General features: G+C 38.3%; 1 protein-coding gene across 1 annotated transcript in view; it reads right to left on the bottom strand.

Moving 5' to 3' along the window:
• Positions 1-326: 326 nt before the first annotated feature.
• The window catches only part of LOC121320861 (prolactin receptor-like), a 38,014-nt gene continuing 13,479 nt past the window's right edge, over positions 327-24,861 (bottom strand). Inside the window, exons 4-10 of the mRNA XM_041259580.1 lie at positions 10,982-11,123; positions 6,626-6,795; positions 5,007-5,179; positions 4,042-4,195; positions 3,371-3,458; positions 2,759-2,828; positions 327-1,943 (exon numbers count right to left, since the gene is read on the bottom strand). Coding sequence (XP_041115514.1) covers positions 1,158-1,943; positions 2,759-2,828; positions 3,371-3,458; positions 4,042-4,195; positions 5,007-5,179; positions 6,626-6,795; positions 10,982-11,123 — 1,583 coding nt within the window. The 3' untranslated portion in view covers positions 327-1,157. The remainder of the gene's footprint in view (positions 1,944-2,758; positions 2,829-3,370; positions 3,459-4,041; positions 4,196-5,006; positions 5,180-6,625; positions 6,796-10,981; positions 11,124-24,861) is intronic.

Below are 24,861 nucleotides of genomic sequence, written 5' to 3'. Positions count from 1 at the left end.
TGCAAGGACACTTTTCAGACCACCAGTGTCTTTACAGTGAACCTTAAGAGAGTCCCACAGAGCTGTGTAAGGCACAAAGACGATTCTAGGCAGTAACACACACACACACACACACGACAGAATAGACATATCATTTTTGATAACCCAACATAACTACAGAATTGAACCTGTTTGTACTTTAATCAAAAGGTGAGAAAATGAGGTGTTATCGACATGGCATTTACTTCACACTATAAGAATATTGCAGATGTTTGCAGATGTTTGAACCCCATCGGGGGGGGGGGAGGGTATTTTATATATATATATATATATATATATATATATATATATATATATATATATATATACATGTCCCAATTATTACATTATAACAGAGTAGGTCTGACAGTGCTAGAAATGTCTCACTTCATTTTTTATGTTACAGATTATGGGACCCCACCTCAGTGTCATCTGCTGGTTATGAAAGGTGAGCATGAGGTTCTGGGGTCATCCTAACCGCCTCTGCACTAGAAGTGACTTACAGTGCTGGGACAGGATTGCGTTTCACGTGAATATAAGCTTTCCACATCAAAATGATAGGGACTTGTTTGTGTAGTTATGCTAATGAGAGGCAAGACATGTTTCAAAGGCTTGTATACTATTGTTATTTTAAATGCCTTTACTTTAGCAATAAGAACTTATTTATTGGTGTTCTGGTTTGGGAGTTCTCTTTTTAAATTGTATTTTTTTTTGCTGTAGTTTTTCTTTTCTAATCTCAGAAGTTCTTTCAGAAGGATAGCTGGCTTTATATTTTTATAATATGGCTTTCATACAAAATATAATTTTTAAAGAAAAAAAAGTCTTTCTGTGGTGTGCAGAAAACCACAATGGTATTGGACCGAGCTATGTACATGAATGGATCGGTTTGTTTGTGGATTCCAAAATTAGACTCGAAATTGAAGAACGAGGGAAACCAGAAAGCACAATCCGGGCACCAGCTGTGGCTTAAAAACAGCCATTTCTTTCTTTCTTTCTTTTTTAAATTTTTTTCACCAGAAACACCCGCCTCCCTCCCTCAGGCCAAGACCTGCCTCCAACCAGTGAACCAATTCAATTCATAAGGGATATCCTTATGAAAGACTCTCGGACCATGGCTTACTTCACTGAGATGTGACACGTCAGTAAAGCGGCTGCGGGTCATTCTGATCCAAACACAAATATTCCTTGTTCCGGCTGAAGCCGAAAGGACATTTCCCCTCCTCTTCTCTAGTCGCAGGTGCATCATCCTGATGAAGACGTAGGGCCTCCACCGTTGTGTAGCTTAAGTTTCCACAATCCCCCCGCTCACTGAAATCACCCTTAGCATCAGGCAGCTTCATCTGGTGTGGAAAAGGATCATTTTGGCTGGCTGTGCTTTTTGGGCTGCAAATGGCTGAATTCTGATGCTTGGGTTTTCCCGTGGTGCCTTTTGAATCTTTGAGTTCCAAGAAGACGGGTTTATGTCCAAAGTCTGGTAAACAGGGAGCAAGCTGCACAGCCCCACTGCAGCTCACTCTGTTCACACAAGTATAGAAATCGTGACTGCCTGGTGCTCTTGTTGGGCTGTTGGCGACGCTGTATTCCCCCCCGGGGCCTGTTATAGCTTCAAACGATTTCTCCATGTTGATTTTGTTTTCAGAACTCCAAGTGATGTTCTCATTTGGATTCATGCTTTCTTTTAGACTCAGCTGGTTTCTGTCCAGCTCCAGAATGTACATTCGTTCCTCCATCGTTTCTACCACCTTCTTGACAAGATCAATGGGGCACTGTGTACTGTGAGGCTTCCCACTGTCCTCCACTAGGCTGTCTTTGGATGAAACGCTCCTGTCCACACTGACCTCCAGCCATGATTCCTCTGCATACTGAGAAGTGATGTATCCGGAGAATGAAGTGAAGAGTCGATTGATTTCATCCATTTTGCCCCTCTGGAAGACATTATTTATAACTGGAAGGTGAACTAATTTCACATCTTTTCATATTTTATTTCCCTTTTTGCCTCCTTATCAATAAAATATTCTGACTAGCATAATTTTTTCTATCATACAATTAAAACATGAAAAATAGGCGTTTACTAGTTCAAAAAGAAATAACAATCTCAAAGTTATTTTACGTTTACAGCATTGTGTGTCTGGGTACATGTAATTACTTAATTTAGCACTCATAACAGGCAAGGGCCAATGGCACTGGCTACAGTACGGCAGCAGCAAGCAGTACACTAACCGCCTGTATTTTATTATGACTTTCTCATGCAGGGAGTGTGTTTTGGGGATCAATGGTGCGGTGGTTTTGAGATGTTGACTACAGTACACTGGAGTCTAGCTTTAGATCACCAAATTACTTCTGAACCAGATTCAAACCTAGTCACCCAGAAGTGAAAAGGGTGAAAGGGTACTAAATTGGCCACTGTGCCACCTAGCCCCACACTTCTCTTTTTAAAGCACGGTAATACGGCTTACAGTGGCAAATATTGCGTAAGCTGAAGGTGTACAAACAGACATCCAGCCCCCTGGTTTTGAATGCAGTGTTTGTGCGATGGGTAAAATGATCAATATAAAATGCCTGTCACTACTGCCGACTCAAAATAAACTTCAAAACTGCTTTCTGTAAGAAGAATTGTAGTTTTTGTTTTATGTAGAAATTCCTGTAGTGCTCACTACCTGATTAGGGTACCAAGCCTTGAAGGACTGCTTTGGTAGGAATCAAGCAGGAGCTTCTCTACTGACAGTTACGAGGGACTTACCTTCAAAAGAAGAGGATCAATCCCATTGATTTTTGGTTTAGGAATGGGAGGCAGGAGAAAAGCTTTAATCCTGCAAGAAGAACAAAAATCAAAGCGCAATATTAAAGGGTTTCTCGGAGAAACATTGATTCTTTTGAGAGATAAGAATTTACATTCTACTGGAATTGTTATCACTGCCCTCAGTCAATGCAATTAAATAATTAACTGACTTTTTACACTGGAATTTTTATACCATAGTCAAGTGGCTTATGTCATTGATTGATTTTGTTATTTGTTTGAGCTGGTTTGTTGGCTAACATGGGAAGATCGATTGAGGAATGGGTTAGAAATTCATATCATCTCTGACACTGGTCTCATGAAGAGGCACTGAGCATTCATCAAATGGCTGAGGTTTGCTTGAACTCTCAGTAGCATTGTTAGAATACTAACCAGGAGCTTTGATAAAGCATTCACTACAAGGTGCTGTTTACAGACTTGTCTGAGATGCACACCTCAGGGAGCTAAACCGTAGAAGGGCCTTTGTAAAACCAAGCTTGTCTAATATTGACACCTAGTGACGGGACCGAGGATGGGGAAAAAGAATCATTTGTTTGTCTCATGTCTCCTTTTTACCTTTTTCTTTGAGGTAAAATGCCAAAGCCAATTATCAAGAAAGCCATAATGCTGACTCCGGTTACTAGGATCAATGCCAGCATCAGATCTGTAATACACACAAAAATCAATGAGTGCTCAGTAATGACTACAGCTGGAGTGCTTTACCTGTCTGCCTGCCTGTCTCTCTCTCTGTCTCTGTCCTGGAAAAAAAACCCATCATGGGATGTGAAATCTAATGTAGTTATTAACAAAATGTTAATTATTAACGCTTGGGAAACCAAGGTCGATCATCTGCAGGGAAGGCCCAATGCAGAGGGTATTAATGCTATTAAAACATGTTTTTATTTTTGTGTATAAAGGCATTTTTGAAATGTGTTTATAGGTAATATTTTGGACCGGATCGCTTAAGCTGCTTGTTCCACTACCACTACAATTCCCATTGTAGCTTCATGGCACAGAAGAACTACAATGAACAGTCACGTTACTAATACACACTTCTTGTAGAGGTTAGTGCTCTGGTGTACAGGGTTACAGATGCACACAGCCATCATATAAGAAGCCATCTGTCTACGCAGCCACAAATGTCCAGTCCATTTGATGACCAGATAGATCAGGTATCAATGTAAATGTTATGTATGATTTCCCCAACCTGCAGCCACCCATAAATTACTGAAGTATTGATTTAGTACCTGGAGATTTCTCTAGTGAAATGTTCAATGTCATGGGTTTGCTCCATTTACTCCAGTGCCCAGAATTCTTGGATTTACATCTGACTCTGACAATGTAGCTCCCTTCTGGAAAGTCCAGCAATTCTATCTTGGGCTCCCGCAGAATACCTTTTACCTGAAGAACATATATAAATAGACACCCATATTACATATATAAATACACATCCATAGTAAATATACAATACCAGTCATAGGTCTGAGCCCACCACAACAAAGTCCTTTGTCTAGATTGTGGAGAAAAGCAAACATTTCTGACTGTAAAACACTAAAAGCATTAAAAATATTTGAGTAATCTTGATTTTTGTGTTATTTATTGGAAACTTGGAATTACCACAATTTTCCAGGGAGCTTTGAAAAGAATACCACAGCAACGACTAAAACAAAAGAGCTGTGCATTGAGCAATGAAATAAGAGCTCACGTAACGCTCTCCCCAAAGAAAGCTAGAAAACCACAACATGTCCAGGGTTGCAGTGTTGGGAAAATAACAGTTAACCTCTTGCAAGGTCAGGAAGTCCATGGAAGACTTCTGGATGCTTTCCATCCAGGCAATACAGTACGACAGGATGTGTCGGGGTGGGATAATGCCATGCATCGGGTACAGGAGGCAAAGCAGAGTGTGTTCAAACATTGTATAATAGGGGAATATCAATTATAGAGAGAATTTAAACTATCACAAAGGTGTATTAAATGGGATATTATAGCTACATTATTGACATGCCCCTCCTCTTTGGAAGTACCTGCTAGTATTGCATGCTGACAAAGCACTCAATCACTGGCTTTGGGTTTCAATCAGAAAGGCAGGCCTCTTTCATAACAGGCAGGCTCCTAATGCAGGGCTTGTCTGATTGATTGATTGGTTGTCTGTTTGTACGTGTGCTCCCTGGGTTGTCAATGTTCGGTCCACACCCTCATAGGGTTGGTTTACCTTCCAGTGGTGCTCTGATTTCCGTCGGAACTGCAGCTCGTAAACCAGCGTGAGCCAGCTCTCCACGTCCACCGTCTCGGGGGCAAGCCAGGACACAAGCACAGTCTGGCCACTACCACCGTGGCTGCTGTTTGTAAACGAGTACGTCATGTTAGTGGGCGGGTCTGGCTCAACTGTAAATAGATAGATCAATGGAAAATGATTTTACCCTATAGAATATACCATGGGTATATCTCAAAGGTTTTTTTTTTTTTTTTTTAACCTGGGAAGGTTAATTAGGTTTTACATATACGTAGACACAGATTTTATATCCTTCAATACAACAATGACGTGCCTTTAGCATTATGGCTATCATTGAATGTTTTAAACCACAATTGAGGCCACAATTGAAAAAATGCAATTACACTAAAAAAATTAACCAATATAGTAATTAGGAATGAAGCAATGCTTGTAGTCAAAGGAACATCTTACACACAGTAAGGAAAGACCATTAGCATTATGGTGCTTCTTGTGAAGTACTAATACAGAGAAGCATGTGGGTAACAAAAGCATCACGTTATATTAATAGTAGTAGTATCATGTAGTGTTTTTTTGTTCATTTCTAAGTGTGCTTTGAAGTAGGTATTTTGTTTTTTTCATTCTGCATGCATTTGCACTTTCCCCCACCATAGGTAGATTATTGCAAAGCAGAAATTTCTAAACTGGTCTGTGATCTAAACATCCTGCAGATGGCAGCAATAAACCAAGACTTGTTTAAGCAGCCATTAAAAAGAAATACAATAAAAAAAAATATAGACGTATAACGTATACTATAAAATGTAATACAAATGGACATATCTCGTTTCTGTCAAAAGGATGACCATTGGTGTTTTTTTTTTTTTTTTTTTTTTTTTTAATTGGTAAAAAATAGTACTAAAATGTCATTTATTAAAATTCAGATCATATGCAAATGTGACATTTTAAAAAACAGCTCTGCATTAAACTTCACTGACCATTTTCTTATAGCTCTTAGAGTTTTCTGTTCTAAAGTAAAAAATACAACTCCTTTAAAAACGAGACAGCCTTATTTATATAGTCACTTTAGGGCTTCTATATATGGCAGCACATTTGCACTGGCCTCCCTCTGGAAATCTGATTTACTATTTATATGCGGTCATGTAATGTCACCTTGTAAGTGGCTTCTGAAGAAGTGGATACAGTAATGTGCCTTGACTTCAAAACAAAAATTCTGGCAAGACAGATCACACTGACAAACCTGCTGAGTAATTTAATACACAATTGCTGCAATATAAAAATCTCCATGTGATATTATTGTTATGGTATTTTGCACAGAAGCAGACTGAAATACTGAGACCCATTAACTCTCTATTAATCTGTATGGGGAATTATAGAACCCTTTAATAATAGCGTCATAAAAATACAGCTCTGCATGATGCACATGTTCTAGCAAACACTGAAACAAAATCTACCAGCTTACAGAAATGCCATAGTTTGTATGCCTTACAACCTCAGCAGTGTCTCTGGGGTGAAATCTTGGCTGCAAAGCATGTGAGTCTGGAAATAGGCAAGCTGTGCGTTGGTACAAGCACAAATTGTAATACTTCTCATGCAAGCCATACCTATGTCTACAACATCCAGGCAGTGCTCATCTGAAGTCTGTGACCCATACTGGTTCCGTGCAGTGACATTCAGGCAGTAGACCACCCAAACCTGCGTGTTATCGGCATCAAAGTAACAGCTGTTATTACCCCCAGTGGTGTAGTCTGGGCATTCTCGCTTTGGCTCAAATCTATAATTAATAACAGAGAGAACGAGGTTAGGCAGCAATCTGCGGACTTTGTTGCAGGCAGTTGTCACATACTTTGCTGCACGCTGCAGATCTGGTACCGTCTATAGTGGCACAGCACAATAACCTCCTGCGAAGGATTTTCTTTCTACAATTTCACGAAACTGATCTCCCTTTAAAGCATAAGCAGGGTTGCTATGCTCTCTTCTACTCGATCAGGTCTCGTCCTACAACATGGTGCCTTTCCTTGCATGACAATAAAAACAATGATAACACACAGAAAACTCTGGATCCAAAGTACTGACACCCACTCAGTTTACCCAAGTGTGACCTTTGGATTTAGCACACCCTCGTCAGTGCATCTGCAAGCTGTTTTCACAAGTCAGTGAGTAGATGTTATTGCTTCTTTTTTTGACAGATCACTTCCAATGCCTGAAAACTGTGTTCTTTAAACCAATCTCTTGAAATCTATTTGGCAGTGTTCGATTGGTTTTAGAAATGGAGATGGTCTGGGCTATGGACCTTTATGTTTCCACCCCAAAATCATCAATTATTGAATCCTGCTTGGGGAACAATGTAAAGAGGTGTCAATACATCTAGACTGCCCAAACTCATTTCTGTGGAGTCCCACATCAGGCAACAGAAACAGCTTGAATATGTTAGTAAGTATGCACTGATGTGTATTGTTAAGAGAAAACGATTTCTCAACACAGCATAGTGCCTTTAAATAAGAATTGAAAAACACTTCCACTATAATCACTACAAGTTTTTTTTGCTTCTAATGCTAACAAGATCTTGCATTTGACCTTTAAGAATGTTCTGCCATTAACCAATTGCAAATGACAGTGATGCAAGAGCTTAATTGCTCATCTAGTGCCACCCTAACGTGCAATGTTAAGCCTTGTTACACCATCTGCACACAGTTTCCATTTGAAGGTATTTACACAGATTCCAAGCACAATGTCACTGGTCAGTACTTAAGACTTACTTGATATTATTTTAACTTGGAATCGTTCCAGACTCTTTTTCTCTTATTAATAGCGCATGATATAATCATGGCACTGACATTTACTTTGTATTGTAGTCACAGCTCCATTCGCTAGCTGTTAAACTGCAGGTTCTTGATATTCTTTCTGCATATTTAACTTTTTATTTGAGTTATTTCCTTATTACCTCAGCACTTTAGCTTTCAAGGATGTATGTGTTTGACATCCAGTTTACAGGACATGCTTTCTTTGGCACAAAGAAATGACACGTGGCAGGTCAGCTGACACTGCGCTGTGTGCGGAGGTGTTTCTATTACCCACTTTGTCATGTCTGCCCACTTTTCTGAACAATGTGTATTTTAATTTGACAATTGTAATTTAAAATTCGACTTGCTAACTAGTAACTATTGTACGTTTGGTATACTGTGAATTCAACACGAGCAGGTCAGTACCTAAAGCTGTACAGCAATTACAGAGCATTACGAACCTGACCCTGTGAGTCTTGCTTATTACAGAGCATTACGAACCTGACCCTGTGAGTCTTGCTTATTACAGAGCATTACGAACCTGACCCTGTGAGTCTTGCTTATTACAGAGCATTGTACCCTGTGAGTCTTGCTTATTACAGAGCATTATGAACCTGACCCTGTGAGTCTTGCTTATTACAGAGCATTATGAATCTGACCCTGTGAGTCTTGCTTATTACAGAGCATTATGAACCTGCCCCTGTGAGTCTTGCTTATTACAGAGCATTATGAACCTGGCCCTGTCAGTCTTGCTTATTACAGAGCATTACGAACCTGACCCTGTGAGTCTTGCTTATTACAAAACATTATGAACCTGGCCCCGTGAGTCTTGCTTACTTTATTCTTATACAGAATCATGCAGAATATTGATTTTGCGTCTTTCTCTATCCAAATTTAACATTCATGTTAAATCATATAATTAGGGTATAACATCTCAAAACATGGCTGAGCATGGAGGATTCATTAAACGTACAGAGCGTTCACAACCTCAGTCTATAAATTCAAAGGTCAGCGCAGCTGTCAGTTCACATTATGGTTAGAAATGTCCATAATTGATATCACTCTATTCCCCTCAGATTCTCTGCTTCTAGACTGAAGGGTTCTGCTTCTAGGTAGTTAGGATGACCATTTCCAAAGCTCAGAACCAAGACATTGTTTTAAAACTATACAATGATGTTTTTTTTTTTTTTAAGAATGCTTCTTATCTGATATAGTGTTGTTATCACAATCACTGTTTTCCACCTTAAACTAACAAAAAACAGCATCTGTCCAATTGTTTATTTAACTACACACTATAACCATATCTCTTGCTGTTTTTACCCTTAATTGCTATAATTTTTCATACTTTTAATTTAGTATAGTTACCTATATTAAAAAAAAAAAATCTAATATGATTGCCGATTGTTTTCATAATTACCCCATGGAGTTCTGTCTGGCATTGTTGCAAACCAAGATTTTTTTATTTTTTTATTTTTTTAAGTTTCGGGAAAAATGTCAGGGCACCAGGACATTTAATGGAAAAAAGGGGATGATCCGGGTCAAACCAGGACATGTGGTCACCCTATTGTTCTAGCTGAAGCCCCACTCGTCTGCTTCATACTGCAGGACAAGTTTCAGATATGTTCATTGTTTTTAATAAATGTTGTGGCTGGGGTAGCATAACCAATGTAACAGAGTGTAAGGCCTCGCTCGCTTTAAAATGACTCCTCTGTATTGATTACATTTTCACTCACTGAAGTATGCAAAAACCTCAGGCAGCCTGTTGAGTTTGAACGCTGGCTGGCAGGGATAAATATATCTCCATCACTGGGTATAATCAGTGGCCCAGGAAGGATACCAGCTGAGGTTTTCATTTTCCTGAGGGGCAACTTTGTACTTGTATAACTAACCTCTAAACATATTAATTGATGTTTATTATACTGACAGTAATATATATATATATATATAGATAGATAAATAGATAGATAGATAGATAGATAGATAGATAGATAGATAGATAGATAGATAGATAGACAGATAGATGCAGAAGTGGGTGCAGAAGTGTGCTGTTATTTTGATTTTCTTTTTTATTGCCCTTTCTTTTCCCTTTTTATAGTATTGTGCAATATGAAGCTTGTTATGTATTACGTATGCACACACTCACTTCACATTGCAGTAAATAAACTGGTAATGTTATAGAACTAGCCAGAAGCAAGAGGTCTGCAAAGATGTATGCACTGGAGGAACTAGAAAACACTGTAGCATTCTGTGTCGTTTATATAAAGTGCTGGAACATCTCAGTGAATGTCGAGGATTGCTTCTTTGCTTTACTGGCCCATTGTGATATAATCTGAGGTTGCTTGTCATTTTATTTTCTCAGTGACATACAGAATTTAGACAGCACTGTTTTCCAAATGGCTGCGTATCCCCATAAAACACAGCACAGCAAATAACATCATTGATAACATGATCTAAAAATTACTGAATAAATCTTTGACCTGCTTACACAGTTATCTGAGAAAAAAATGAATTAAAATAGCTATTCAACCCTTTATGAATTTCATTTTGATTAAATGACCTGAAGTTTGTCTGATGTCACTATTAAAACACAGTTTCTAGCAGTACCAACTGCAGAGTCATGCTGAGGCTATGAAAACCAAAAAGGGTTAGTAGCAGTATCAATTTTGTATATCCATGTGTACATTTACTATATTTACTGCAATAGAACAAATTCATTTAAAAAAAAAAAAAAAAAAAAAAAATCAATTTAAGACCTCAGCTGCAATTAAACAATTTGACCACATGGGGACACTGTGTGATAAGTCAAAACAGCAGGTCTTTTTGCCCCAACTCCAGTTTACCGACTTTCTTGACCAAGATTTCAATATTCTTTTGATGTGTTATTCCACATCAACCTGCACGCTCTTATGTAATCTGGGGAGTTTCAAAGAACTACCCAGGCATGTCACAAAGAGGTTCACTCAACCACAATAGGTAGATATGCAACCAAAAACAACAGAGCAGTGGGAATGCAGCACAATTTCTGATAATGATTTCACTCAATAGGTCACTCAGTTGCACTATCCTAGTATAAAGCTAAAAAATTCCACTAAATTTCACAGAAAATCAATTACTATAATTTTGTAGTTGTGACATTTTCCAATATAAAGTGCACAGATCATGATAAAGTGAACTTACCCCACAGTGTAGGTCAGAGTGTAGTTGATGTTTCTGGAATCCCCTGTGTCATCATCCGCTGTGCTCCACCAGCAGGTGAAAGTTTCCATGTCGGCCGAGCGGCAGCGGTCAATCTGGGGTTTTGGAGGCAGCAAAGCTGCGTCTGTATATGAATATATAATAATATTAATAAATATACAATACATAAATACAAATGTACATCATTGACATATTTTCTTTCAAAGATGTCACCCTTTATAATGTAAAACCTGCTTGTTTACATGTCATTGTGTGCAGTTCATTATCACAATGCTGTTTGCTGATGAGTTCCAAGCTGATGTGATCAGCGACTCAGAACCATGGCTTCCTTCTTATTAAAACTAAACCTTTTGTCTGAATTACTCGGATTGTTCAAAGGCCTGTCTCAATGAAAGCAGAGATCGAACTACTGGAACAACCCTGCTTGTATATATAAAGATATAGCCTGTGTTCTGGTAGAGACTCGCTTCAATTATTTGAGCAAGGAAAAAGGAGATGGGGGTATGTACAGTGCCTATAGAAAGTCTACACCCCCTTTCAAAATTCTCACCTTTTGTTGTCTTAATTAAAATGCATTAAAATAGTTTTTTTTTTTTTTTTAATCTACACATCCTACCCGACAACTTTCAAGTGAAAAAAATATTCTAGAAATTTGTAGAAATTAAATTAAAAATAAAAACTGAAATAGCTTGGTTGGATAAGTGTCCACCTCCCTTGTAATAGCAATCCTAAATTAGATCAGGTGTAACCAATCGCACACCAAGTTAAGTGGCCTCCACCTGTGTTAAACTGTAGTGATTCACCTGATTTCAGGATAAATTCAGCAGTTTGTAGGTTCCCTCTGCTGGGTAGTGCATTTCAAAGCAAAGACTCAACCATGAACCCCAAGGCGCTTTCAAAAGACCTCCGTGACAAAGTTGTTGAAAGGCACAGATCAGGGGATGGGTATAAAAAAAATACCCAAGGCCTTGAATATCCCTTGGAACACGGTCAAGACTATTATTAAGAAGTGGAACGTGGATGGCACCACTAAGACCCCTGCCTAGATCAGGCCGTCCCTCCAAACTGGATGACTGAGCAAGAAGGAGACTGATCACAGAGGCTACCAAGAGGCCAATGGCAACTTTGCAAGAGCTACAGACTTTTATGACCAAGACTGGTCAAAGTGTGCATGTGACAACAATATACCCAAACACTCCATAAATCTGTCCTGTATGGTAGGGTGGCAAGAAGGAAGCCATTACTCAAGAAAGCCCACCTTGAATCACGTTTGAGGTATGCAAAAAAAAAAAAAAAAAAAAAAAAAAAACACTCAGGAGATTCTGTAGCCATGTGGCAAAAAGTTTTGTTGTCTGACAACACCAAAATGGAACTTTTAGGCCTAAATGCAAAGCGTTATATTTGGCGCAAACCCACACTGCGCATCACCCAAAGAACACGATCCCTACTGTGAAGCATGGTGGTAGCAGCAACATGTTATGGGGATGTTTCTCATTGTCAGGAACTGGGGCACTTGTCAGGATAGAAGGGAAAATGAATGGAGCAAAGTACAGAGAAGTCCTTGAGGAAAACCTGCTGCCCTCTGCAAGAAAGCTGAAACTGGGACGGAAGTTCACCTTTCAGCATGACAATGACCGAAAGCACACAGCCAAAGCTACACTGGAGTGGCTATGGAACAAAAAAGGTAAACATCCTTTAGTGGTCCAGTCCTAAATCCAATCAAAAATTTGTGACATGACTTGAACAGTGTTGCCCATCAACGCTCCCCAAGGAACTTGACAGAGCTTGAACAGTTTTGTAAAGACAAATGGTCAAATATTGCCAAATCTAGGTGTGCAAAGTTGGTAGAGACCTAATCCAACAGATTCACAGCTGTAATTGCTGCCAAAGGTGTTTCCACCAAGTATTAACTCAGGGGGGTGGAGACTTATCAAATTATGATCTTTCAGTTTTGTATTTTTAACATATATATTTTATTCGCAATAAAAACTTGTTTCCCCTTAACAGTGTGGATAATGATGAGTAGATAAGTGGAAAAAAAATCCTCATTTAAATGCACGAAACTCTGAGGCACTGACACAACAAAATGTGAGAAAGGTTCAAGGAGGTGTAGACTTTCTATAGGCACTGTATGTCCTGGGCAGGCTGCCACTGTAATAAATGCATGGCTGTTTCTACCTAAAACATGCCCTCATGTTGTGAATGTGTGTATGTTTACTGATATTAAATGTTTATGTGTTTTGGTCACTATGCCAGGCTTTCTCATCAGACAATGAAGTCAGTCAGGTGAGAATGTGGCTGCACTGCAAAAAGTCTGATCGGACTGGAGGCCCAAAACCTGTGGGTATGTGGTCCAGTTAAATTGAATAATTGAGTGCCAATGTCACACATCCACTCATACCCTCTTTACGCCTCTTATAAGATGCACAGTCACCACGTTTTGAAGTGTTCTCAGTCTTATTTAGGGTATTCAATAGTTTTGTTGGAGTGTTAGGCAGGACATTTAATTTGCATTATGTTTGCTTTTGCAACTGCCTTTTATATATAAAATACTTGACTGCCAGCTCTGAATTGCAATTTCCTGCTTTCATTTTCCCTGCCCGATGGCTCAAATCTGTTACAATGCAATAAGCAGAGCTTTGCTGTTAAATTTTTTTATTTTATTTTTATTTCAAAGTCCATTTTAAACCCTAATAATACTAAGTACAGTTTATCATCTTCTCCTGCAAAACACTTTATCATACAGTCTTGTATTTATTTTTCACTTCGACTGCAGTGTACTGTAACGCTACTGTATAGTACTCGGATGGTACAAAACTTGTGTGCCCAGCAGCTACTTTAAGGGTGATTAAGAAGATTACAGACATGACCTTGAAATGTATACTCTTGCCAGGAATTAACATTTGTGTTTCTAATACCCTCAGGGATTTGGAGCTTTTTGTCAAGTACGACTTAACCGAACTGGTTTAGAAAATACGTCTCACTTGGAGCAAACAGATTTATCACTGCTGGTTGGAAAATACTGTGTGCTAATGGAACGTAATGCACAAGCTAAATAAGCCTCATGTAAAAAAATCAAAATAGGCATTCAGTCAAAGACACTGTACTTACTGTTAGTTTGTGAGTGTGACACACTAGAATGAACCAACCTTATTATAAACATAACTAGAGATCTTTTATATATATATATATATATATATATATATATATATATATATATATATATATATATATATATATATATATATATATATATAAAACCAGAAAAATTGGGTTCTATATGAACACATGTGCTGTCAACGGCCTGTCAAACGGCCAACATGTATATTCAGTAGGTCAGTTCTGCTTGCCTACTGGGAATCAATCAGACAAGTGGATCACTAGATATATACAAAATCCTAAAATTATATATAGAAAGAAAGTTATACAGAAAGACAAACATCTTCCATATTGTACCCTGAGATTAAGTTCTACAAGAAATGGACAAATGTTTGTCTAGTTATATTCAAAACTCTAAAGTGTGACATACATAAATATGTACGTGCATCCGCGTCCATTCTATTCCCAGGTGGGGGTAATTACAAAGAGAAAGGAAATGTTGAGTGGAAGGATCAATTTGCAGAGTTGATATATCACTTATATTTGAGCATCAAAAGAAACATATGACTTATATTTGGATATATTTGGTTAAGTAGATGTGATCGAAAAATGACACTCTGATTTAGAGCAGGTGCAGTGACTTTTTATTGTGCTCATTAACAACTGACATCTGTCGATCTTTAGCAGGTGTCGTGACTATTGGTCTCCCAGTTCTTGGCCTGTCATTGACAGAGTGTGTCTGGTTATACCGTCTCTCCAGGTTTGGAATTGCTGGTGTGAGCACCTAAGACGGTGAGCCACAGCACGCTGCCCTAGTCCAGCCTCCAAAGTGCCGATTGCACGAAGGCGCTGCTCTCTTGACAGAAATGGCATATTGTTTTCAGTGATTTTCTTTATTGTCTTTATTCAGGCTTGCAATTCAACAGCTGAAATCACTCCATATCGAGTGTACAATCAACTGTCTCACTAATTAGGTGATTAAGTGCATATGCTTCAGTCATAGTCACTCAAGCATGTTATGGTCAAGGTGTAATGATCGAGTGATTAAAAAGAAACCAAAAACATTTAGTCAATGTCCATCATTTCTATTGTATTTCTTTTTTTTAAATAAATGTGTTATAATAGTGATAAGTTTCTTTTGATGCTCAGTATACACAAACACACACACACTCCTTTAAAATGCAACTCAACCTAAACCTATGAACCCATAGGAAAAAAAAGACTAAATAAAAAAACCAGCAAAACAAAAAACACAATTTGTAAAGATTTTGCTAACTACTATAAAACCTTTTAATTAAGTTACTGAAAAAAAGATTAAAACTGCTTCAGCTAAATCTGTACGGCTTTTTTTGAGGGAACAACAAATATAAAAACTGTATTGGAACAGTTTCACACCACCCTTAACCATGGGCAGCTCAACGATTTATTCATCAGCTTTATTCATTTCTGTTCATTAATAAGTACATACTGTACAGCAACAGGCCAGCAGTAGGTCAGCTTTGTTTAACAGTTCTTTTGTAAGATGCATGTCATGAGAAATTATTTCCTTTAATTCCAGATTATCTAAACCAATCTGGATCTTCCCTAAGGGGAAGGGTCAAAGTAAACTAATTAAAAAGGCTGAAGCACAAAAGGTGATTACTGTTTTGTTTGATAACGCTACAAGACAGTTCTGCTGGGATTCCTCAGAGCAATACACTGGTATAACATGGTATCCCTCTGGTGTTTTTCAAACTTTCCTATGAGACATGTACATATTGTACTAACTGTATGCCCTAATTATTGTCATATATTCAGATGGAACAGTTAGTATGTTCAAAATAACAGGGCGGTCCCGAACGGCACTGCCGCGCAGCATGCAGGGTGAGTCATATAGACAGATATCGCAAGTTCGCATCCTGGCTGTGCGAGGCAGCTGGTCTTCACTGGGATCTGCGGCGACCCCTGCAGGCCAGGCACTGAGTGAGCTTGGGGGCGGAGATTTGCTGGGCTGGTCTTTGACCTCCAGTAGCCTGCGGACATCTGCGCTCAAGTTCCTGGGTATAAAAAGACGCCAATTGGCTCGTGGGATTGGAGGACGCCCACTGAGCCTCGGGTCCCTGAGCTGTGTGGGGAATCGCTGCGATGAAGGAGAATAATAATAATAATAATAAATAATAAAATAATAATAATAATAATAATAATAATAGGGCATTCCAAACTGGGAGAAAATTAAAAAATAAATTGGAGAGTCTAAATTATTATAAAACAAATAAAAAATAAAAAACAGGGTGGAGGAAAGTGTCTTAACCACAAATGAAAAGAGCCAGGCTCATCTGCATTCATGTTTATTGAGCTTCTACCTCATCTCACCTCACTGACGGGGCAGAATCCTTAACGGCAGCGTATCACACCGCACTGCCTGTCACATCACCAAGAAAGACAAGAACAATTTTGCATTGAAACCACCTGCCTGGCTCCAGTCAATTGAAAAGAAGTCAACTTGATTCTCATTCATGTTATGCTGCCTAAATAATCAGGCTGAAGATTTCCTACAACCTGGAGATGGAGTCCAGAGGTGTGCATGACTGCTCATAACATGGAGTCCATTTCAAGGACCTAAACAGCGGAAGGTCTAAATACTGTCATCTAAGAACTCTAGGACCTGAAATAGCAAGGACAAGACATTCATAACCTCCTGCTGCTGAAGGAAGCCGTGCCTGCAAAGCAGCGTCCGGTTTAAAAATGAACGCACTACACAGAAGGGTCAATGCTAAATAATGGGCTCGGTTCACAGAGCTTACACTTGTGGGGTGTTTAAAAAATGTTTGGTTTTTTTTCAGTCTATTGTTTGCTGTTGTTAATGAAATCATCAGTAGTCCTGAACGGTTGCAGAAACAGCAAACTGAAAAAAAAGGTTCTTTAAGTCTTGTTACAGAATAACAAAGCCACTCAGGAATTCTATTTTAGTATACAACTGAGCCTTACTGTTGGACACTAAGCCTTTACGTGGGTGACCGCAGCTGCTGCAAGAGACAGCCTTCCTCCGAGAACACTGTAAACAGGAGAATACACAGTGTGAGCCAGTCTTCAGAAGTCTTAGCACTCAGGCGAGTTTACCTAGGGTAAAAGTTCTTATGTTGCATTATGGCTGACCTCGTTTTGCATAGTAGCCGATTATGAATGGGATCACCAGGGGTTTGCTGTAAGTGCTAAATGCATTTCTAATAAGCAAAAAATGTCCCTTATCTCTCTAACAATATGCTTGTTAAAATGAAATGTTCCAGGGATTAAAAATGTTAATATGAGATTGCTCACCGTTCTATGCGGCATAAAAAACATAAGGATCCACTTCCATTCCCATTGTAATTTTTCCAAAGGGTACTGTATAGGGCTGGTTATACAGAGCCTGATTAGCAGTAAATCGTGTACTACCTTAACCAAGATAATATCAAGCAGTACAAGGAAACCAGCCCAGAGTTTAAAAAAGCAAGAAGAATATAGTAGATAGCATACTGTAAACTGAGAGTTTAATACATTGCACTGCTGATATTTAATGGATTTAGCCTGATTTTTGCTGAGGTTCAACTGTGAACTCCAATTTCAGTAATTAATATGTTTTAAAACAGGGTTATATTTAAATAAATGTTGCAATCTACACCCATGAAGCATTTCACGTGTATTGCATGGAAGTTACAGGGCCTACAGTCAGTTACCTAGAAAAGACTGTGACATAAATACATTAAGTAAGGCTTAAGGACCTTCCCATAGACCTGCACTTACACATGGAGGCTCATTTCACAAAGAAATTGGGTGTGTTAGCAATTACGCTTTCTGATAAAATCAGACAACAAATAATACGATGCGTCTGATTAGATACATTAGAGCCTGCAGTCATTAAGCAAGCAATTAAAAGGTCAGCTGTTTCACCTGAGAGAAACTGCAATCAGCTGGGCAGTGTTCCTTCAAAAATTATAAGAGTTTTAATACTATAATCTGTGCAGAAATGAGTCTGAGTTTGGAGCTGCTGTTGGTTTGTTTTTTTAACTCTTCCTACACTATATTATATAACCAGCTTGCATTATAATTAGCTTGCGGATTGTAAACCAATTCAAACAGTAGGGTGCTTTGCAGCTGCTGCTTGCTGCACATTAGAGGAAGAGGAATCAACCCAACTCAATTTGGGTAGGTTTGGGTTGGTAGGCAGGAGCAGGAGATCAGCAAAAAAAAAAAAAATATATATATATATATATATATATATATATATATATATATATATATATATATATATATATATATATACTTGGCTTGATTCATGCCAAAGCTGCCCGATTCCAGCCTTGCTGAAGCACCCCCAGATCATCACCGATCCTCCACCACATTTCACAGTGGGTGCGAGACACTGTGGCTTGTAGGCCTCTCCAGGTCTCCGTCTAACCATTAGACGACCAGGTGTTGGGCAAAGCTGAAAATTGGACTTATCTGGGGGTGCTTCAGCAAGGCTGGAATCGGGCAGATTTGTCTTTGTGAAGGACGCATGAATCAAGCCAAGGACAAGGTTGTCTTGGAAGAAAACTTGCTTCCTTCTGCTCTGACAATGTTCCCCAACTCTGAGGATTGGTTTTTCCAGCAGGACAATGCTCCATGCCACACAGCCAGGTCAATCAAGGTGTGGATGGAGGGCCACCAGATCAAGACCCTGTCATGGCCAGCCCAATCTCCAGACCTGAACCCCATTGAAAACCTCTGGAATGTGATCAAGAGGAAGATGGATGGTCACAAGCCATCAAACAAAGCTGAGCTGCTTGAATTTTTGCGCCAGGAGTGGCATAAAGTCACCCAACATCAATGTGAAAGACTGGTGGAGAGCATGCCAAGACGAATGAAAGCTGTGCTTGAAAATCAGGGTTATTCCACCAAATATTGATTTCTGAACTCTTCCTAAGTTAAAACATTAGTATTGTGTTGTTTAAAAATGAATCTGAACTTATTTTCTTTGCATTATTTTGACCAGTTGTCATTTTCTGCAAATAAATGCTCTAAATGACAATATTTTTATTTGGAATTTGGGAGAAATGTTGTCAGTAGTTTATAGAATAAAACAAAAATGTTCATTTTACCCAAACACATACCTATAAATAGTAAAACCAGAGAAACTGATAATTTTGCAGTGGTCTCTTAATTTTTTCCAGAGCTGTATATATATATATATATATATATATATATATATATATATATATATATATATATATATATATATATATATATATATATATATATATATATATATATATAATATACATAATATATATCGATATTTATAGATATAGATATATAAGACGAGCTCGACAAAAAAAACAAGTTAAGAAGTTAGCTGGTATGAAGGTGCAGTGAAAACTGTGCAGGGAAAATGGTTAGTTCTTTGATTGTAATAAAACCATGAAACATGAAACCAATGACTCATAGGGTGTGTTACAGCAAACCAACTAACTTTCTTTTTGCTTTTAGTTGATCCTTATATTACTGCTGGCAATATTATATTACTTATAGTCTTATGAGATTTTACTCAGGACACTTGCCTTTCACAGATTAATATCAGTTTACTGCAAACCTGAAAAGGACCTGCAGACCTGTCAGATCTGTTGTACTTTAGGTACTACATATTGAACTATTTCTATGTCCTGAAGATCTGTGGGTACCGGGATATTAGTTCCTTAACAGGGGAAGAGACTGAATCTCAGAACTTTTTGGGTATTTGCAAATTTCAACCCCAGTTTCTGTAGAAATCTATGATCACATGTTTGTAGGAAACAACCTCGGTACACAATGCATATTCCAGAGCTACCTGAGAGATGGAGGGATGTAATGTGTGTGTGTGTGGGGGGGGGGGGGGGGGGGGGGGGGGGGGGGGTGGGGGGGTTTAAATGTCAAGATTTGTGTCATAAGCTCTCAAGCAGACTAGGCATGTGGACCAAGGACCGGGACAGAACGCATTATCAGTGATGAGTTTTGATGTATACTTCTGAATTGAAATACCAATGCACTGTATGTTCATGTTATAAATGTATTTTGAGATATTGGGATCTACCGATTTGATCTCACTGCTAAATACCACTGTTGTTTAAACAGGTCCCTTTAGTGGCATATTACTGCCTCCTTTTAGATGTTTGATTTGTATAATATTGTTATACAAAAGTGCTTTATTTTAATGATCCTAACAGTGACAGTATTTAGATCCGTCGCTTTGCAGGTCAACTGAGCAGACCACATTGTGTGTGGTACGGGTCATACAGTAAATCAAATTTGAGTCATCTTGTTGATGTTTACAGAGCTGCTTCTGTCTCGATGACCTTCAATAGCTAGTATAGTTTATTTCAGATCTATTTAATTGCTTATTTCTAGCTTTAAAACACTCAAATCACAATCAGTAAGAAACTTAAAATTACCATGCATGGCATTTTTGTAGCTCTACCATGCATTTACCATACCTTGCTATAATTTACAAATCTTGCCTATGCTTATTTATTACATTTTGTTAAGCTATTATTACTATGTTTGTCCAATCATTTTAGTATTGTATTACTGCTGTTTTTCATTTCCTCCTGAACAGGTTCCACAGAAATCGGTTTAAAATTGAATTTTCCTCCAAATAAAGTCCAGCCTGCATCTTCCTGTGCCTCCTCGTTTTTTTCCTATTTGGCACTCTCAGCTTAGTACCGACCATTTTTCAGTCATTTCTGGAGGGCTTCATGGCTTCCTTATGTATGCCATCTATTTCTGATTAGCAATATAACATCTCTGCCAACGGGGAGCGTTGGCAGAGGGTGGAGACTGTGTACCAACTGCTTTCTACGTTTATACATTATAATTAAATACCATTTTCAGTGTTTAACCTTTTTGCATTACATTATGAACAATGAGAAGAAAATAAAAAATTACCAGGAAAATGATTTGCAATTAAAATCTGTAAATTTAAGTATAATATTATTATGGTTTGTTTACTTCATCAAACACATTAACAATTCTATCAATATCAAGTGTTTTAGTATTTCTAAATGTAGCTCTATTAAGTGTTATAGGTATGGATGAATTAGAATATCATCTTTAAATATATTTCTATCAATCTGATAAGGAACCATAACGCTCTGGCAATATATATATGTAATAATATATATATTTATGTAATAAATAAATAAAATAAAATAAAAAAGGTGATGAAACCCCAAGCACATTTTAAACAAAACTACTGTAATCTTTCTAACTTTACTTTCAACACTTCTTTACATTTCTAATTCTTTATGACAGCACCTGTGAATTTCATTTAATGGAATTTTATTGAGAGAATCATAGAACACAGCTTGTATCTGAGATGTGTCTATAATTTCATTCTGAAGCTTAAGTTTTTTTTTTTTTGTTCCCTTGGTATGATCAATGCATTAGGTGGGTGGGTGTCTAGGTCATATCTCACACAGCCAAAACAAATGACCAAAGTTAAACTAAATAGGAATATTTACCCCCTTCAGACACAGACACATTCTCCCCATGTGGGGCTGCATGAGTTACCCAGCTCTACAGCTGCATGCACATCACATCTATTCCGGAACACTTTTCTCCATCACTTTATGGTAGAGAAACCTCAACCACAAAACAGAGTCACACCTGTAATGATCCATGTCCATAACTGTAGTGCACAAAATGGTCTATTATATTGATCTAAATAGTGGCTGGACGACAGTCTTTCGATGTGACGCTTTCAGATCAACCAATTAGACCCCACAGTCTCTAAGTATTACTGACTATCTTGCTTTTACAATTATAGTCTTTCAGATTGATGAATAACTGTTCGTTATTCCAAAAAAGGTTAAAACAAAGAAACAAAAGACTAGACAGCATTTATAAATTATGTTCTTTAAAAAATAAGGCTGACCTTGAATGAGTTAATAACTCATGAGTAGAAGGTTCTGGAACCCCTCCCCCTGGTGTTACTTGTTACTTTGATGTTACCCCTTTTAAAAAACATAAAACGCTGTTCTAGTCCCATACAAAAACTCGATCCTGCTAAGATTACAAATCCTGACTCTTAATGCCAGAAAAAAATCATGTGTGGTCCAGTGGTTTAAGAAAGGCTTGTAACCACCAACTCCCTGGTTCAAATCCCAGCTCAGCCACTGACTCACTGTGTGACCCTGAGCAAATCACTTAACCTCCCTGTGCTCCGTCTTTCGGGTGAGATGTTGTTGTAAGTGACTCTGCAGCTGATGCGTAGTTCACACACCCTAGTCTCGTATCTTGTAAAGTGCTGTGATGGTGGTCCACTACGAAAGGCATTATGTAAAGATTATTATTACTTTCGCTTATGGCTTTGATTGGCAGGGGAGAGGGAAAAAACTAAAAACAAAACCACTCTCATATATAGTATGCAAAAAATGGAGTAAGCCATCCTTGTTATGCAGTCTTTGAACTTGAGGTAACAGATAACTGTGTTTCCTGATAAGCAGTTTAAATCGATGACACCCAAGAAAATGGGACTTCTAGTTCCCACCCAGTTTCTAAATGCACTCGCACACAAGGCCTATGAACACAGGAATCCTTGAGCTGAGGACTGTGCACCAGAATTCCATGCCTGGTGAAGGACAGTTGTTTGAAGAAGAAAACAAAAAAAAACACACAACCTTCAGATGCAGATAGCTGAACACAGACCAGGGTTAAGGCTACCATAAGAAGCAATAGTTGCTGCTGCCCTGAAAGTGCAAATACTGTACAGATGTTTTTGTATTTGAAAATGTTTAAAAATGTAATTGGGATACTATTATTATACCAGTGCAGTTCCCTGCACAATGGATTTAGAACAGATATTGCACAGTGGTCCTGATTATATATTAACTGGGTTCTGCAATGGATTCCCAGTGTGCATTGCTTCATAGCTTGACTTATACCAATCTGACACCACTGGTATGTCACAATATGAAAATGTTACCAATGTGGTCCCATTCTGCTAATGGTTTACAACACTGTTGCTGCCCCTGTGCTTCCATTTCCCCACAGTACAGAAACAGTGTATTGCCACTGCGAAAAGGCAAAGACTCTCCCAGAAGTATCTATATAGAATCAAACTGCCTACCTTCAAGTAGTAGTCTGAAATGTATAATCTCTGCTTTCCCATGACCAAGGGATTTGTCCTTAGGGACTGAATGACTTAACTGTGCAGTGCATTCGGCAGCTTTGGATATTAAAGCTATTGGACTTCATTTGAAACTACAGTATTCATCTAAAATTGAACAAAATACACATCAATCTCTCTTTTTTTTTTCACCAAAGAGTGACATAAAACAACACACTTCGGTATTCCAAAGCTGCCTGGATGAAGTTATTTTCAGTATGTATTGATACTAGTATTATATGTGATAGAAAGACTAATATGGTAGTTCTGGTTTCATTTTTTGTAATGAAAACACTACGGGTCACATTCTGAGTTGGCTGTTTTTCCATATTCAGGTTCAAACAGGGGTTGCTCTTCTGTATTTCCCATATTGCTGACCTTTTCAAACTTACCACTTTGATGCAAATCAAAACAATATTTTAAAAACCTCAGCTGAGGCCTGCAGTTAACTGCAGAACATGTTATGGGTTTATATTTGCTTCCCAGTAACTACATAGTATATAAATTACAGTAATGCCAAAATAAACAGATTGCCTGTTTATTTAGATGAGCTAAATTTCCAAGCACCAGGATTACATACATTTACAAAGCTAATGGCACCCAGCCTCCATGTTATTCAGTGCACTGCAACAAAAGCGAGCTGGAGATGCTCTACGTACTGTGTGGAATTTAATGATGACAGTATACACTGGCCTTACTGAGCCCTTTGATTTTCTTTGTTCTTTTTGTCAACCATGAACATTATTTTCAGATACTACACATAAGCAGTGTTTTGTTTGTGAACAAAAGCAAAAGGGACTGTAAGGGGAATGGCATTCCTGACTGAATTGTAAACATGTTAAAATGATCTGTAGCAATAATATGGCCTGTGGCTAAAACAATGCGGCAATGCTAGTTTTAACTGGAAACACTGACAACAGAACTGAAGGAATGCAACTACAAAGCCGGTACCTCAGTTAGTGTGGTCCGCATCATTGATACGAGGTTAAGACGGTCTATTTACCAGACAACAGAGGAAATCAAAGATTTCAGCAATGCACCCAAAGAAGGACAATATGTTCTCTCTCATGACCTCAACATGGCAGCCACATTAGGTAAAATAACGTCCATGAAAGGGTTCATTTTCTTTGTACGATACCCGCAGAGTTATAGAATACAGCTGCCTGACTCCCTTATCTCTTAATAGAGTTCACCCACTCACACAGCAGACTTAAGAACTGGAAACACTGATAGAGCTTCCTCCTATGCCTAGGGCAGACACAGATGTCTGGATGATTGAGGTTTGTTGTTTATAGCAATTATTTCCAAATAGACTCTACATGATCCTTGCCACCAACAGAAACACCTTAAATTCTAATACTATGTGTGTTACCATAAATTATTTATACAGTAAGTCTATTCTGCTTTCACTGCCTGCATCTTTAGCAAGGCTACAATCTACACCAACAAACCACGCGACAGAGCTCTCTGAGAACCCTTACGCCTGCTGCAAGCACTTCAGTCAATACAGATTAATTTAGTCACCTCTTACCCAATTAAGAATTATTCTGGAATTTCTGTCTTCAATTAGAATGTAAAACTGTTAGTACATTTTGTCCTGTGTACAGATGTCAGCCCATAGAAC

The sequence above is a fragment of the Polyodon spathula genome, chromosome 9 (genome assembly GCF_017654505.1).
Source record: "Polyodon spathula isolate WHYD16114869_AA chromosome 9, ASM1765450v1, whole genome shotgun sequence".
In the NCBI taxonomy this organism is placed as follows: Eukaryota; Metazoa; Chordata; class Actinopteri; order Acipenseriformes; family Polyodontidae; genus Polyodon; species Polyodon spathula.
Note: the sequence above shows the minus strand (reverse complement) of the source record. Positions and strands in the feature narration are given on the sequence as shown.